The sequence below is a fragment of the Pangasianodon hypophthalmus genome, chromosome 1 (assembly GCF_027358585.1).
Source record: "Pangasianodon hypophthalmus isolate fPanHyp1 chromosome 1, fPanHyp1.pri, whole genome shotgun sequence".
Taxonomy (NCBI): Eukaryota; Metazoa; Chordata; class Actinopteri; order Siluriformes; family Pangasiidae; genus Pangasianodon; species Pangasianodon hypophthalmus.
This window is the reverse complement of record NC_069710.1, coordinates 22151234-22164436: the sequence shown is the minus strand read 5'-3', so window position 1 is coordinate 22164436 and position 13203 is coordinate 22151234. Positions and strand designations below refer to the sequence as shown.

Below are 13203 nucleotides of genomic sequence, written 5' to 3'. Positions count from 1 at the left end.
CTCAGATGCTAGATTTTTTTGCTGGATGACTATGTTGTCAGCTTTCTGCCAGTTCCAGGGTTGCTTCACTTGCTTCATTAGATAATAAGCTATAGCATACTACTGCTATAGCAAGTCAAGTGTCAAGTAGCAAGTCTCAGCTTAATTTTGTTTGAGGCTATGTCTTTATTAATGTCATCATACCCCACCAAAACCTATGATCACAAGCCTATTAAATACCTATTAAAAATGCCTATTAAATAACAACGGCATATAATTATAATTAATATTATTACGGCTCTATAAATGAAACAAAACTCAATATATCTGAATAATTAATTTTCATATAACAGCTTGCATCAAATGATCTTTCCCATGTGTTTACTTAAGCTATCTGTGACAGTAACAGCTATGTAGAACCGCACTCCATCCTGGGCTAAGTCTTCCAGCCTTAAGGTTGCCAGTTTCTCCCGGATGTCTGTGATCCTAAGAGTGATTTCAGCTTCACCATTTCGTACCTAAAAGGGAGAAACACAGGCCAATAGGAAATGTTCTGTGTGTATATTCCTTGTTCTTTTATTTTATTAATATTGCAAACTGACTTACTGGTCCAGTTTTTTCTAGCCCCTTGATGAACGTGATGTCATTTGGCCCATTTGTAATCTCCCCTCTCACCCCAAAGCGACAGTGAAATCCACCGTTGATTTTCTTTCCATATGAATATCTATTGAGTGAATGTATTGCATTGGTTAACAGATTTTTTTATCATATAGTAAACAAGTTTAAATAATCAGTGCAGAATCCCCTTTAAAAAGACTTTAGTCTGCGTTTACACAAGGCATTTTCCTCAACTGCTAAAGACAAGTTTATGTTTATTCCTATGGAAAGTGGAAGCAAGGCAGCCTGAAAGCAGGTGAGCACAGAGTGATGTCAAGAGCTTTTTTTTTTCCTAATCAGTACACAAGTTGTGGGGCAAGTGAGAAAAAACTAAATGGAAGACAGGAGTAGTAGAAAAAAATTATTCGTAGTTAGTGAGTAAATATAAGGTGATTTACAACATGTTGAATTGAAAATATTTAATGCTAAAACATAAGTGATGCAGAATCTAAATTGTCTAATTTGGTCCGTTCATTAATAAAAAATAATTTAATTGTTTGCAAATTGCCGACTAATTCTAAATATTACATCGATTACTTCTCAGATGTTCTGTGTGTAATAAAATGTCAGCAGTGTGATTCACATTTAGTTCAGTTGTGTGTTCTTATTTCTTAGATAAAATTATTCAGGCAATGATATTTCTTTAGTATTTGGGTGAAGTAGCTAATTTGCAGTATACTGAAGTGCACCCACAAAATCGGGTGTAAGAAATGAGACAAGCAGAAACTCAAACAGAATTTTACACCAAGCTGGGTTTGAAAATCCCACAGTCAATTTCTGATATCACACGTCTTGTTGTGCCTCTGCACCTACGTCAGTGCAGATGTGTTCATCACTGAACACTGAAAATAGCAACTGAGAACATATAGGGTTGTTTTTTTGGATGTTTTTTTTATTGTTGGTTGTTTGATGTTTAAAATATAAAAATGATGACATTTTTAGCTATACCATTTGATGTGTACTACTGCATTGTGGATTAATTGTATGTCATCAGTAATAAAATAAAAGCAACTGAGAGTAAATATTATGAATGAATTGAATTATCCATTAAAGCTTTTACAAATTAATAAGAAAATGAAAAATTGACTAAAACTTACGAAACATCGATGGAGAATTGAAAGTTCTCAGCGCTCACGAGGAGATGGTCAGTTTCAGGCTTGATGGTTACACCAAAACTAGGAAGGACTGAACAGAAGGATGTGGTTTAATTGAATTTAATTCATGAAAATGTTGAACAATTTTACATTTGGGGAAATATCTGAACTATCTTAATAAACGTCTAGAAAAAATGCCAATGCCTCATGTTTATTGCCTCACAAATCATTATTTAACACCTGGTCAAAAAAAAGGACCAGTATATATATATATATATATATATATATATATATATATATATATATATATATATATATATATATATATATACGTGTGTGTGTGTGTGTGTGTGTATATATATATATATATATATATATATATATATATATATATATATATATATTTCTAAGTATGCTTAGAACTTGACTATATTTGAGTGACTCTTACTATTTATTATAAAATTATGAATTAAAAAAAAATTATTTATTAACATTATAAATATGTATATAATTTGCATGTAACTTCACTTCTTTAAAGAATTAATAAATTTCTTCTTTAAAGAATTAATAATAATAATAATAATGATGTCTAGTACTTGAATTCTAATAAACATAACTATAAAACTATTTTCTTAAGAAGAGTGTTGCTCTTATAATTACTAAGAGCAATATTCAAAGAAAAAGAAAACAACAAAGAAAACATTGAATATTTCTTTTTGCATACCAAACTTTTGAACCTTGAATTCCTGAATAGTAGCACTCTTCTCATCACCTCTGTAGTGGGCTTTGATCTTCCACACACCGGGCCTGAAGAAAGTGTGATGATGAAGAACTTAAAGGCTTTTCACATGCTCAAGAAAATACCAATCTATTCAGTTCAGCTCTATGAAAAAAATATTATGGAGAAATCACGAGAAGTAGGAAGTAACAGACTGGATAAGATAAACATACTGTGAAACATCAGGAATAGGATAGCTCTTGACGTGAATGCCTGATTTGGAACCGACCAACATTTTCTTGACTGTGTTCCCTTCTGCATTCTGCAATGGATGTCACAGTTAAATGGAGATGGAGGGCAATGATAGAGGCGCAATACATTTTATTTATTTACATTTTATTCATTTTAAAAATTTCTGTTAGGTACTGTATCTTTTAAAGCACTTACAATTATGTACACATGTATCTTCTCGGATATCGGCTGCATGGCATGATCCAGAGTAAAAATCCTGTACTGAACTGAAATTTAAATTGACTCATTAACATTTGATTAAGCTTAAATATAGTTACATAGAATTAAGATTTACAGATATGTAAGTTGTTAATAATTGTTTTAATATATTATATATACACTGAGTTGCCTGTTTATTCGGTATAGCTAGTTCATTGGCATTTATATCAGGTACACATACTGTATATCTTTATATTGCCCAACCCTAATGGAAGGTTTATCTGATAAAATGGCTGATAGGTCTAGGTATCTATTAAACAGACAACAGAGTGTATAGTTCTAGTTCGAGTAATTTCTGTTGTACCTTTCTGTGTGGGGTTGTACATGGGCTGGTCTGTCTGAATGAAGATGTAGCCTCTGTGCTGGGACACCAACACTCGAGTTGTCTTTCTCTTATATTGACCAACATCACACACCAGATTGAGATAAGGTGGCTCTGCATTGGCCCATGGTAAGCTTGCAATTTTGTCTGGCAAAATCTTTAAGAAGAGTATAATTATAATATGTGTAAAGAATATGGGCAAAGTCATAAATACACAGAGTATTGCATAAATTTACACATAGTATTGAAGAAGTTTTTTGGGATGCTTTTTTTTTTTTTTTTTTTTTCTGAAACCACAAACAGTGACAGAAATGGTGTTTGTACCACTTCTCCATTTTAAGATGTGTCATTTATTTTGTGGTTTTCTTTATTTACTAGTCGATGTGGTATCAGCACACAAAACATATATTCAAATTTTATATTCATTCTGGGGCTGGAATAATGTGCAAAATGTTTTGTAAACACTCTTGGGTATTAATTTAAATGAAGCTTGAAGAAAATATGAAGAAATAAGAAGAAATAAAATATATGTGACAAATTCACAATAAGAAATATTCAAAGCAGCAATATCATGAAAATATAACCAAGTAAAATAAATGAAATACATACATATACAAATTATAATAATCCATATACTGTATATTTTATTTGTCTTAAAGTTCCATGCCAGACAGACACCATCCCTCCAGAAAGCCTTAGGGAATTGGATAGTATTTCTCCCAACATTCATTAATTCATCTTTAGTAACTGCTTTATCTTGGTAAGGATTGTCATGGATCGAGGGGGTTATCCCAGGAACACTGGTATATAGTGGTATGTACAATGGATGTCTCAATGTTCCTGGGCTTCAGATCCACTGTGACCCTGACCATGATAAAATGGTTACTGAAGATGAATTAATTAATGTTTTACAGTCATGGGAAAAAGAAAGTACATCCTGCTTCAGTTCTATCTTTTTATTTATCAGGGCCTAAATAACAATTGGGTGGTCTTCACCAATTTACACAAACAAACAAATAATCTCAGGTGATAATAAAAAAAACAACAACAGATAAGTTGTGTCAATATGTAGTCATTTTTCCCCTAAAAGTAAACCAACATTTACAAACCAGGTGGGGGAAAATAAGTACACCCTTCCTACTTCAACAATGATTAAGAGAGTAATTAGCAGTCAGGTGTTAATGATGAAATGCACAAGATTAGTTAATCATCAAGAAGTGTGACTACCTCTATAAAAGCAGATCTTTTGTCAGTTTGGTGCTCTGGAGCACTCAGGTGTGTCAAGAAGAAAGGACATCAGCCATGACCTCAGACAAGCAATTGTTGCTGATCATCAACTTGGGGAAGGGTTATAAGGCCATCTCCAAACAAAGTTAGAAATTCATCATTCTACAGTGAGAAGGATTGTTTACGAATACAGAGCCTTTCAGGCAGTTGCAAAGCTTCCCAGGAGTGGGCGTCCCAGCAAATTCAGTCCAAGGTCAGACCATTTAATGCTAAGAGATATAAAGAAAACCCCAGGAGCTACATCATGTGACCTACAGACCTCTGTAAGCACATTAAATGTTTATGTTCATGATAGCACAATTAGAAAAAGACTGGGCTTTCATGGAAGGGTGGCTAGGAAAAAGCCCTTCTCTCTAAAAAGTACAATTTAGATTTGCAAAATTGCATCTGAACAAACCACAAAAGTTCTGGAACAACATCCTTTGGACTGAAGTTGGAGATGTTTGGTCATCATGCGGAGCACCATGTTTGGTGAAAACCAAACACAATGTATCACCACAAACACCTCATACCAACTGTCAAGCATGGTGGTGGAGGGGTGATGATTTGGGCTTGTTTTGCAGCCACAGGACCTGGGAAACTTGTAGTCATTGAGACAATGATGAACTCTCTTTATACCAGAATATACTTGAGACAAATGTGCAGCAATCTGTCCAGCAGCTCACTGAGATGTTGTGGCAGGATCTGAAAAGAGCTGTGCATAAACAAATGACCTCAAACATCAATACACTGAAGCAATGTTGTAAGAGTGGGCCAAAATTTCTCCAAAATGATAAGAGAGACTGATAAACACCTACAGAAAACGTTTACACATTGTTGTTGCTAAAGATGGCTCTACATGCTACTGAATTACAGGGTGTACTTATTTTTTCCACCTAGTTTCTGAATGTTGGTTTACTTTTTGAAAAAATGACTACATATTGAAATCTGTTCTGTATATTTGTTGTCACCTGAGGTTATTTGTCTGTTTAAAAAAGTTGGTGAGGACCACACAGTTGTTATTTAGGCCCTGAAAAATAAAACCATAGAACTAAAGAAGGGTTTATGGTCTTGTTCCCATGACTGTATAGGTTTCCATATCTGACTTATTTAATTCAAGTGCATTTTATTTACCTGAAGGTCTAGTGTTCCAATTTTTTCATCCTTAGGGATCTCTTTAGTCTCCCGCTTTGACATAAGAACATGTCCCACCTCCTGCTCTAAGTAACAGGTCACGGGTCTGTTCAGCAGTCCCTCCCCAACCTGGACTGACACTCTTTCCTTCACGCCAACATGAAAAATGCTGGGAGCCGTCACCAGGAATCTAACATATTCAAAAGGATTTTCAGTCATGGAAAAAACACAGAACATGTGTCTTCAACTCCAGACTATACATTCTACAGTTTCTCTGTTATTTTCATGTGATTTCATAATCATGCTTCTAAAATATTTCCAAAAATACCAGAAGCTTAAATTTTTATTTTATTTAATCTGTAAAAATATGAAACTCCCAGGACTTACTGGTGGGATTAAATTTGTTTCAGTGGTATAGGTACTTTCACTTTGTTGCAAAATCATCTATATTAGTTAAAAGAACTGTCTGAATTAGTGAATTACTTTTTACTGTTACAAGCATTCAGTCTTTTTTTCCAATAGCACTTTATTTCAAGGATATTGTACTAGCTATTAAAAGATTTTGTGAATTTTATACACTTTGAAAAATACCAAGGCATAATAAAACTAATCAAAACAAGACAAGATTTTTATTGCTTAAATCAGATGTGAATATGGTGTCCTGACAGTAAGAAGTTTTTTTTGTGTGTGTGATGATAAATATCAAGCTCTTTATTAGCTGGGCCAATGAAGGGAATTTCAAGCCAATATATGGTCATTTGGTAGTAAAATACAGTTGTCTACACAAATAAAACATAATAAATTTTGTCAAAACCCCAGACCTACACGGCTATATCCTAGATTAATCTACATTTATGTCATTTGGTAGACACCTTTATCCAAAGCAACTTACAATTCAGCTATGCATATGAGAGCTAAGGGTTTTGCTCAAGGACCCAGCAGTAGCAGCTTGGCAGTACCAGAATTCAAACTTACAGCCTTCCAGTCAGAAGCCCAGAGCCCTAATCACTGAGTCACCATTGCCCTGAGCACTGATTGAGCAATAATCTGAGCACTGAGTGGTGTCACTGTCACTGCAATAAGTCCTTGACAGGTTGAGTTTCACACAAAGTTACACAGTAGTTCAAATACCCAGCAATCAAGCTGTGATAAGGCACCAAAATAACAAAACTACAAATCACACACTGTATACTTACGTTTCTGCAGAGACCAGCTGTGCAATATAACCTGAGCAGAGCAACAAATACAGAAGAGAACCCATGTTCTCTGTAGTTTCAGAGAGGGTGTGTGTGTGCTTTGAGTGTGGACCAGTGGTCAATGTGCTGCTTTTACCCTATCACCAGTTTTTATCTGGTAAAAGGAGGATCCAAAATAGCTGCATCGGGATATCATGTTGCACAATTGAGAGGTCTCTTTGGGTAAACCAATTGGTGCAATTTCTCTAAAGTCATGTGATTTCTCAGAAAACATATAAAACACATAGTGCCAAAAAAAACACTGAAACTGTTTATTTCATTTTGGTCAAGTATAGGTTCACTTTTAAAGGTTTGTTGCACATGTAATATGGCAGATTTTATGTCATATTATGTGTCCACTGCAAATATTATATCAGATTATTATTATTATTATTATTATTATTATTATTATTATTATTAAGGCTATTTCTAGTCATTACAATATTGAAATTGCAGTGCATTATGCCATGACATATCATGGAAAATCTGACATATCAGAAATCAGAAAACAAACACTTCCCATACTCTTTTGTTGACACTTTCGTTTCAAGAATATCAGTATGGCTATCAAACTAAACTCCTGTGCGATATAAACTCGTCAAATGCCAAAGGAGCTTTCAAAACTGACCAAAACAAGCTGAAATTTTCCCAAGTGACAAAATGCTTTTAATCCATAAAACACGAGAATGTACAAGATTTAGTGAAATATTGAGTTTTATTGATGAATGAACATTTAAATAGTATAGAGAGGGAAAAAAGTAAAGGGCAGACAATAGCTGGATATGCCAAATAAAGTGAATGTAACATTTGAGAATGTCTATCTCTTCTTTTATATTGTATTGATACATGTGCAGATCTCACATGTGTTAGTTATAATATTGATTTTTTTTATTTGCATTTGTGTTTGTGTGTGTGTCATTGAACCTGGTCAGTGGGTCTGTTGTACTTGCCAAGAACATGGCAAGTTTCATTTGTCTTCCTCTAACGTAACTCTTCTGTGCCTCTCATATCACTTGCTGAAGGTAGCAGCAAGCCAGAGGTATGATGTCCATCCACAACTCCTGCTAAGTGATCAGGCAGATGCAAGAATTGCGTTTGGACAATCAGCCTCTGACAGCCAAATGGAAACAGGAAAATCGGGTAAAGTGAAGCTCCATCACATGTCCAGGTGCAAAGGGTCCATTCTTTTCTGCTATATTAAGAAAGATTATACACGATACATGGAAATTTCATCATATGAGAAAAAAACATAAAAGTTAATATTAAATTCACTGCATGGTTTTTACACTTGAAAATCAAAAATCGTAAAACTTTCATATTCTGGAATCATAGTTCCATCCCTCCCAGTGTACAATGAAATTCCTACAAAGCCCTATACAATTTTCGTGAAATTTTTAGAAAGTCACCACGACGATTCCAAAAACAAATGTACACAACTGCCTTAATTAAAATTAGTGCTTTCAAATTACTTTAGGAAATTAGTTTTTAATGTGTCTTATCCAACACACAGCCAAGTTTCTACATTCTCATCTGGCTGTGTGAGAAACTGGACAGATTTCACCAGAAAACATTATGTAGTTTTTTTCTCCTTCAATCTAGATTGATTGTCCAAAAGCTACAGATATCTCTTAATCTACTTAATCTTTTACCTTTGAATCTGCTGCTGAGATGGATCACTTGTAAATCAACAAAGCTCCAAACTGGGAATTCCATATCAGAGTGTTCTGGTTTGCGTCTGACTACGTCTCCGTCTTGCTCCATCTCGCTCTGTCGGTATCTTTGTGTGTGTGTCTCTACATCTCTCTCTGCCTCTCATTCTCTCCATCTCATTACATGCAGCACTGGGGTTACCTAAGAGACTGGGCCTCAAAAGAGAAAATCTCTCCATCCACAATAAATGGTGAAAGTGACAGAGGGCAAGGAGGGAGGGGACCAAGGGGGCAGAATGAGGGGGAGAGATGCCAGATGACAGGTGGATAGAGCAGAAATTAATAAGGGCCTTGGTTTGTGTGACGGTGCTTCAGATGGTCAAAAGTGTGTCTCAGACACTTGAACCTGGCTGATAAAGTGTTGTTTGAGGGTGTGCAAAGCAAACATGATTCCCTCGACCCTGTTACTGGGGTGTGATATAAACTTATGATCACTGTTCACCAAGGCAATCTCCTACTCTACTGGATGGTAAGAAATATTTAAACAATCCATGAAAAGCAATTGAGCCTGAATAAAAAAAAACAGAACTCTAAAAAGGAAAGCACTGTTTTTTTCCCTGAATGAATCAGCACACATCTATAGGTTTGTTAAATTAATCTTTTTATTTTTCTCACCATCAGCCTAAATCTTCTCTCACATTTTTTCTTACTTTTCACATGTTGGGCATATGTGGGGGCCGTGGCAGCTTAGCAGCAGAATAAATCAGATGACATCCTTTATGCCTTTTGCTTAGAGAGCATATATTACCACTGACCATCGTGTTGCCATGGCAGTCTCTGCACAAAAGGGCGTGGCGTGGGAACTGCTCACTGGGGTCAGGAGTGAGGGTCAGAAGGGTAAAGGTCACCAGCAGCTGGACAGTGCACAAGAGGAGCAGAGGCTGAGAAAGGAGCATGGGGGAGGACACCACCAGTGAGTTAGTGGCCTCAACAGGGCATTAACATTGAACTGTGTTGTGACAAAGGGGTGCTGATGAGGGTTTACCTAAAATATCGCTGTCCAGGGTGTTTCGATGACAAACACTACATCATTGAGGACCTGCTAATGTCTAATGGTCCACGCAGAAGAACATGGCTATTCTTACTGCCTGCACAAAGGCTCAAATGGCATATCAAACACCAGAGTTAACACTATATATTAACTGCTAGAAGTCATATGAGCTGAGATTTAGCAAAAACTATAACATTAAGCAAGAAATTTCAGCATTTTCAGCCTAAAAGTATTTTTTGACCACAAAAACTCTAACACGAAGTAACCAGGGTGGTCCTGGAAAAGACACACTGATCTTTCTTTGTAAAACTGAAAGTAGGCCATAATCTCCATAATCCACACATAAAATGCCATTGTGTCTCAGTTGGAAGTCTCATACTGATCCTTGCTTGGTAAAATACTATAAATCTCATTGTTCTGATAAAAAGTCATTCATTCACATATTCACTTTTTTTGATCCACACATCAACTGAAATAAAACCACAAACCTATTAAGACTATTGATACTTTATCTTAACACTTTTGCTTAACAGCAAGACATTAAAAAAAATCTTTAACAAGGTTGTTAAAATAATGATAAAAAAAAATTCCCAATGCAGCTTTAAAAATGTCCACCTTTGCCAAAGTCTCCACTGCATTACATTAAAAAAAAAAACTGCAAGCATTACCACAAAGTCATTACAATTGATTTGATTCTTTACAATAGTCATTCATTAACATTTATCACTGTAGCTTATTTTAAAAACCTGCACACAGATCTATTAAAATAGTTAGCTAGTTATAAACAGTCAGCTGATTTGCAATGATAATAGCTCTTATGTATGGTTTGGGAAACTGTTCTACATCAGTAACTAACAAATTTATAAACTTATCCAACTCTTATTATATAAAACTTCATAATTCATTAGAAAAAATAGCTGATTTTGCACTGTTACATTTTTCATTGTTACAGTATAATTCTAGCATTGATGCTGTTCTAATAAGTGCCATAATGAAAACTGGAAACACTTCCATGGCACTACATGGCATGTTTCACTTACCGTGTTCCATTCTGAAACTATATAATAGTATTCAGTTTTCATTATTATTTCTGTTACACTTTTATAATAAAATAATTTGACGTGGTTCCATTCTGAATATGGGAGCTTTGGCCATCCCACGCTCACTTGGAGTGGAGTGAAGGTGAGGTCAGGCAGGTGGAGCCTGGGTTGCGGTTTTGGGGGTTACTCGCTGGAGGTCAAGGGGAGACAGCCAAAGGAGCAAATGGGGGACAATGTCAATATGCAAATTGTGTCAGTTAGAGCCACAGCCCATTTGGCTGCAAATTTACATTCCCATATGTTCTTCAGGAGCCTCTGCATTGTTTAACAGCAAGCAAAATTCTATGAGAATGTCCATATGCACTCTCACGCATAAGCTTCCCCATTAAGAACATTTTAAGGTTGAAAAAACACCAGTAGGTAAAAAAAGGTTCTTATAGCCTTGAATGCTCTAGCAGCCTTTGTTTAGGTATGGTTTTAATAAACTCTTATTAATCAAGTATATTTAAACAACAAGCAACAGGCGACAATGCACACTATCACAACTTATCAGTATATGAACATGATATAATATACATTCAAGGGATGTCCATGTAAATGAAAATGAAGCTTTTATTATAGATTGAAGTTGTGGTAAAATTCCTAGGGGTTAACAATCATGCAATTTGGATTGATGCATCAATTTAAAAGGCACTGATTGAAATGAATTGAAGCAACAATCATGTATTGATTGTTATTGATCATAATTGATTATAAATCAATTGTTATTGAAAAAGACAGATAACTGGTGTGTAAAAAAATCTGCTTTTTAAGCAGAGGTGTAAATAGGCTATGAAAGTGTTTTGCCTGTAACTTTGACAGTTAAAATCCTTCTCTATATGTCCATCATCATTCATGAATTAAGTGTAGGTCTGCACCAGATTCTGAACAAAGTTGATCAGAGACTACTAAATCAAATCGTATTGTATCATATTAAAGGAAATTCAATGGTATCATCAAGTATCTAATCGTCACCTTAAGAAATGAAATTGTGTCATATTGTGTGGAAACCTGAGGTTTACATCTCTAAAAATACGTTCACAGGGATCTTTACAACAAACTGTGTAAAAATCCATTTTACTAATGCAAAGTGCAATTTAGACCTAATATTTCATTTTTTCAGAACCAAACCTCTGTTTTAACCAACATATTCAAACAGGTCTTTTCCTCATTTTAGTTACTTTTTCTAAACTTCTGTAACCAAGGATACCCGATTTTCCCCAACGCCGCTATGCTAGTTATGTAATGGCAGGGGTGGTGAGAATCCCCTGGTTACCTAATCTACCTTGATTATCTATTGGAGACCTTCCAACAATTTGCAGTAAATACTGCTTTCATGCAGTGGTTTTTCCCTGGAACATACTCATTGAGTTCTTACTGGGTTGGTGCTGGTTCAGAATTAAAAGGAATTCTGGTGGTTATCCAGGGTTCACAGAACCGCAGTTACATACACTCACTGAACACTTCATTATGAACACCTGTACACCTACTTATTCATGCTATTATCTAATCAGCCAATCATGTGGCAGCAGTGCAAAGCATAAAATAATGCAGATACAGGCCAGCAGCTTTGGGTAATGTTCACATCAACCATCAAAATGGGAAAAAATGTGATCTCAGTGATTTTGACTGTGACATGATTGCTGGTGCTAGACGGGCTGGTTTCAGTATTTCTATAACTGCCGATTTCCTTGGATTTTCATGCACAACAGTCTCTAGAGTTTACTCAGAATGGTGCAATAAAGAAACAATATCCAGTGAGCGGCAGTTCTGTGAATGGAAACGCCTTGTTGATGAGAAAGGTCAAAAGAGAATGGCCAGACTGGTTCCAGCTGACAGAAAGGCTACAGTAACTAAGATAACCACTGTACAATTGTGGTGAGCAGAAAAGCATCTCAAAATGGCAACATGTCAAACCTTGAGGCAAATGGGCTACAACAGCAGAAGACCATGTTGGGTTCTACTCCTGGTGGCCAAGAACAGAAAGCTGAGGCTGCAGTGGGCACAGACTCACCAAAACTGGACAGTTGAAGACTTGAAAAACGTAGCCTGGTCTGATGAAGGCACAAAGATGGTAGGGTCAGAATTTGGCACCAACAGACCCAACCTGCCTTGTGTCAACAGTCCAGGCTGGTGGAGGTAGTGTAATGGTGTGGGGAATGTTTTCTTGGCACACTTTGGGCCCTTGCTACCAATCAATCATCACTTGAATGCCACAGCCTATTTGAGTATTGTTGCTGTCCATGTGTATCCCTTCATGGCCACAATTTACCCACAAGTTCCTAATGGCCACTTCCAGCATGATAATGCATGTCACACCATGTCTCAAAGCAAAAGTCATCTCAAACCGGATCTGAATCCAAGAGAACACCTTTGGGATGTGGTAGAACGGGAGATTTGCAGCATGAAAGTGCACTGGAAAAATCTGCAGGAATTGTGTGATGCAATAGATCAACACGGACCAAAATCTCTAAGGAATGTTTCCAACATCTTGTGGAATCCATGCCAT

The 13203-nt window shown here is 35.9% G+C and overlaps 1 protein-coding gene across 1 annotated transcript in view; it reads right to left on the bottom strand.

Annotated features, from left to right (window-relative positions):
- Positions 1–7036, bottom strand: part of c4b (complement 4B (Chido blood group)) — a 28360-nt gene extending 21324 nt beyond the window's left edge. The window contains exons 1-9 of the mRNA XM_026939834.3: positions 6877–7036; positions 5681–5870; positions 3263–3437; positions 2896–2966; positions 2682–2770; positions 2455–2537; positions 1734–1821; positions 586–703; positions 365–497 (exon numbers count right to left, since the gene is read on the bottom strand). Of these exons, the coding sequence (XP_026795635.3) occupies positions 365–497; positions 586–703; positions 1734–1821; positions 2455–2537; positions 2682–2770; positions 2896–2966; positions 3263–3437; positions 5681–5870; positions 6877–6941 (1012 nt within the window). The 5' untranslated portion in view covers positions 6942–7036. The remainder of the gene's footprint in view (positions 1–364; positions 498–585; positions 704–1733; positions 1822–2454; positions 2538–2681; positions 2771–2895; positions 2967–3262; positions 3438–5680; positions 5871–6876) is intronic.
- Positions 7037–13203: the final 6167 nt, after the last annotated feature.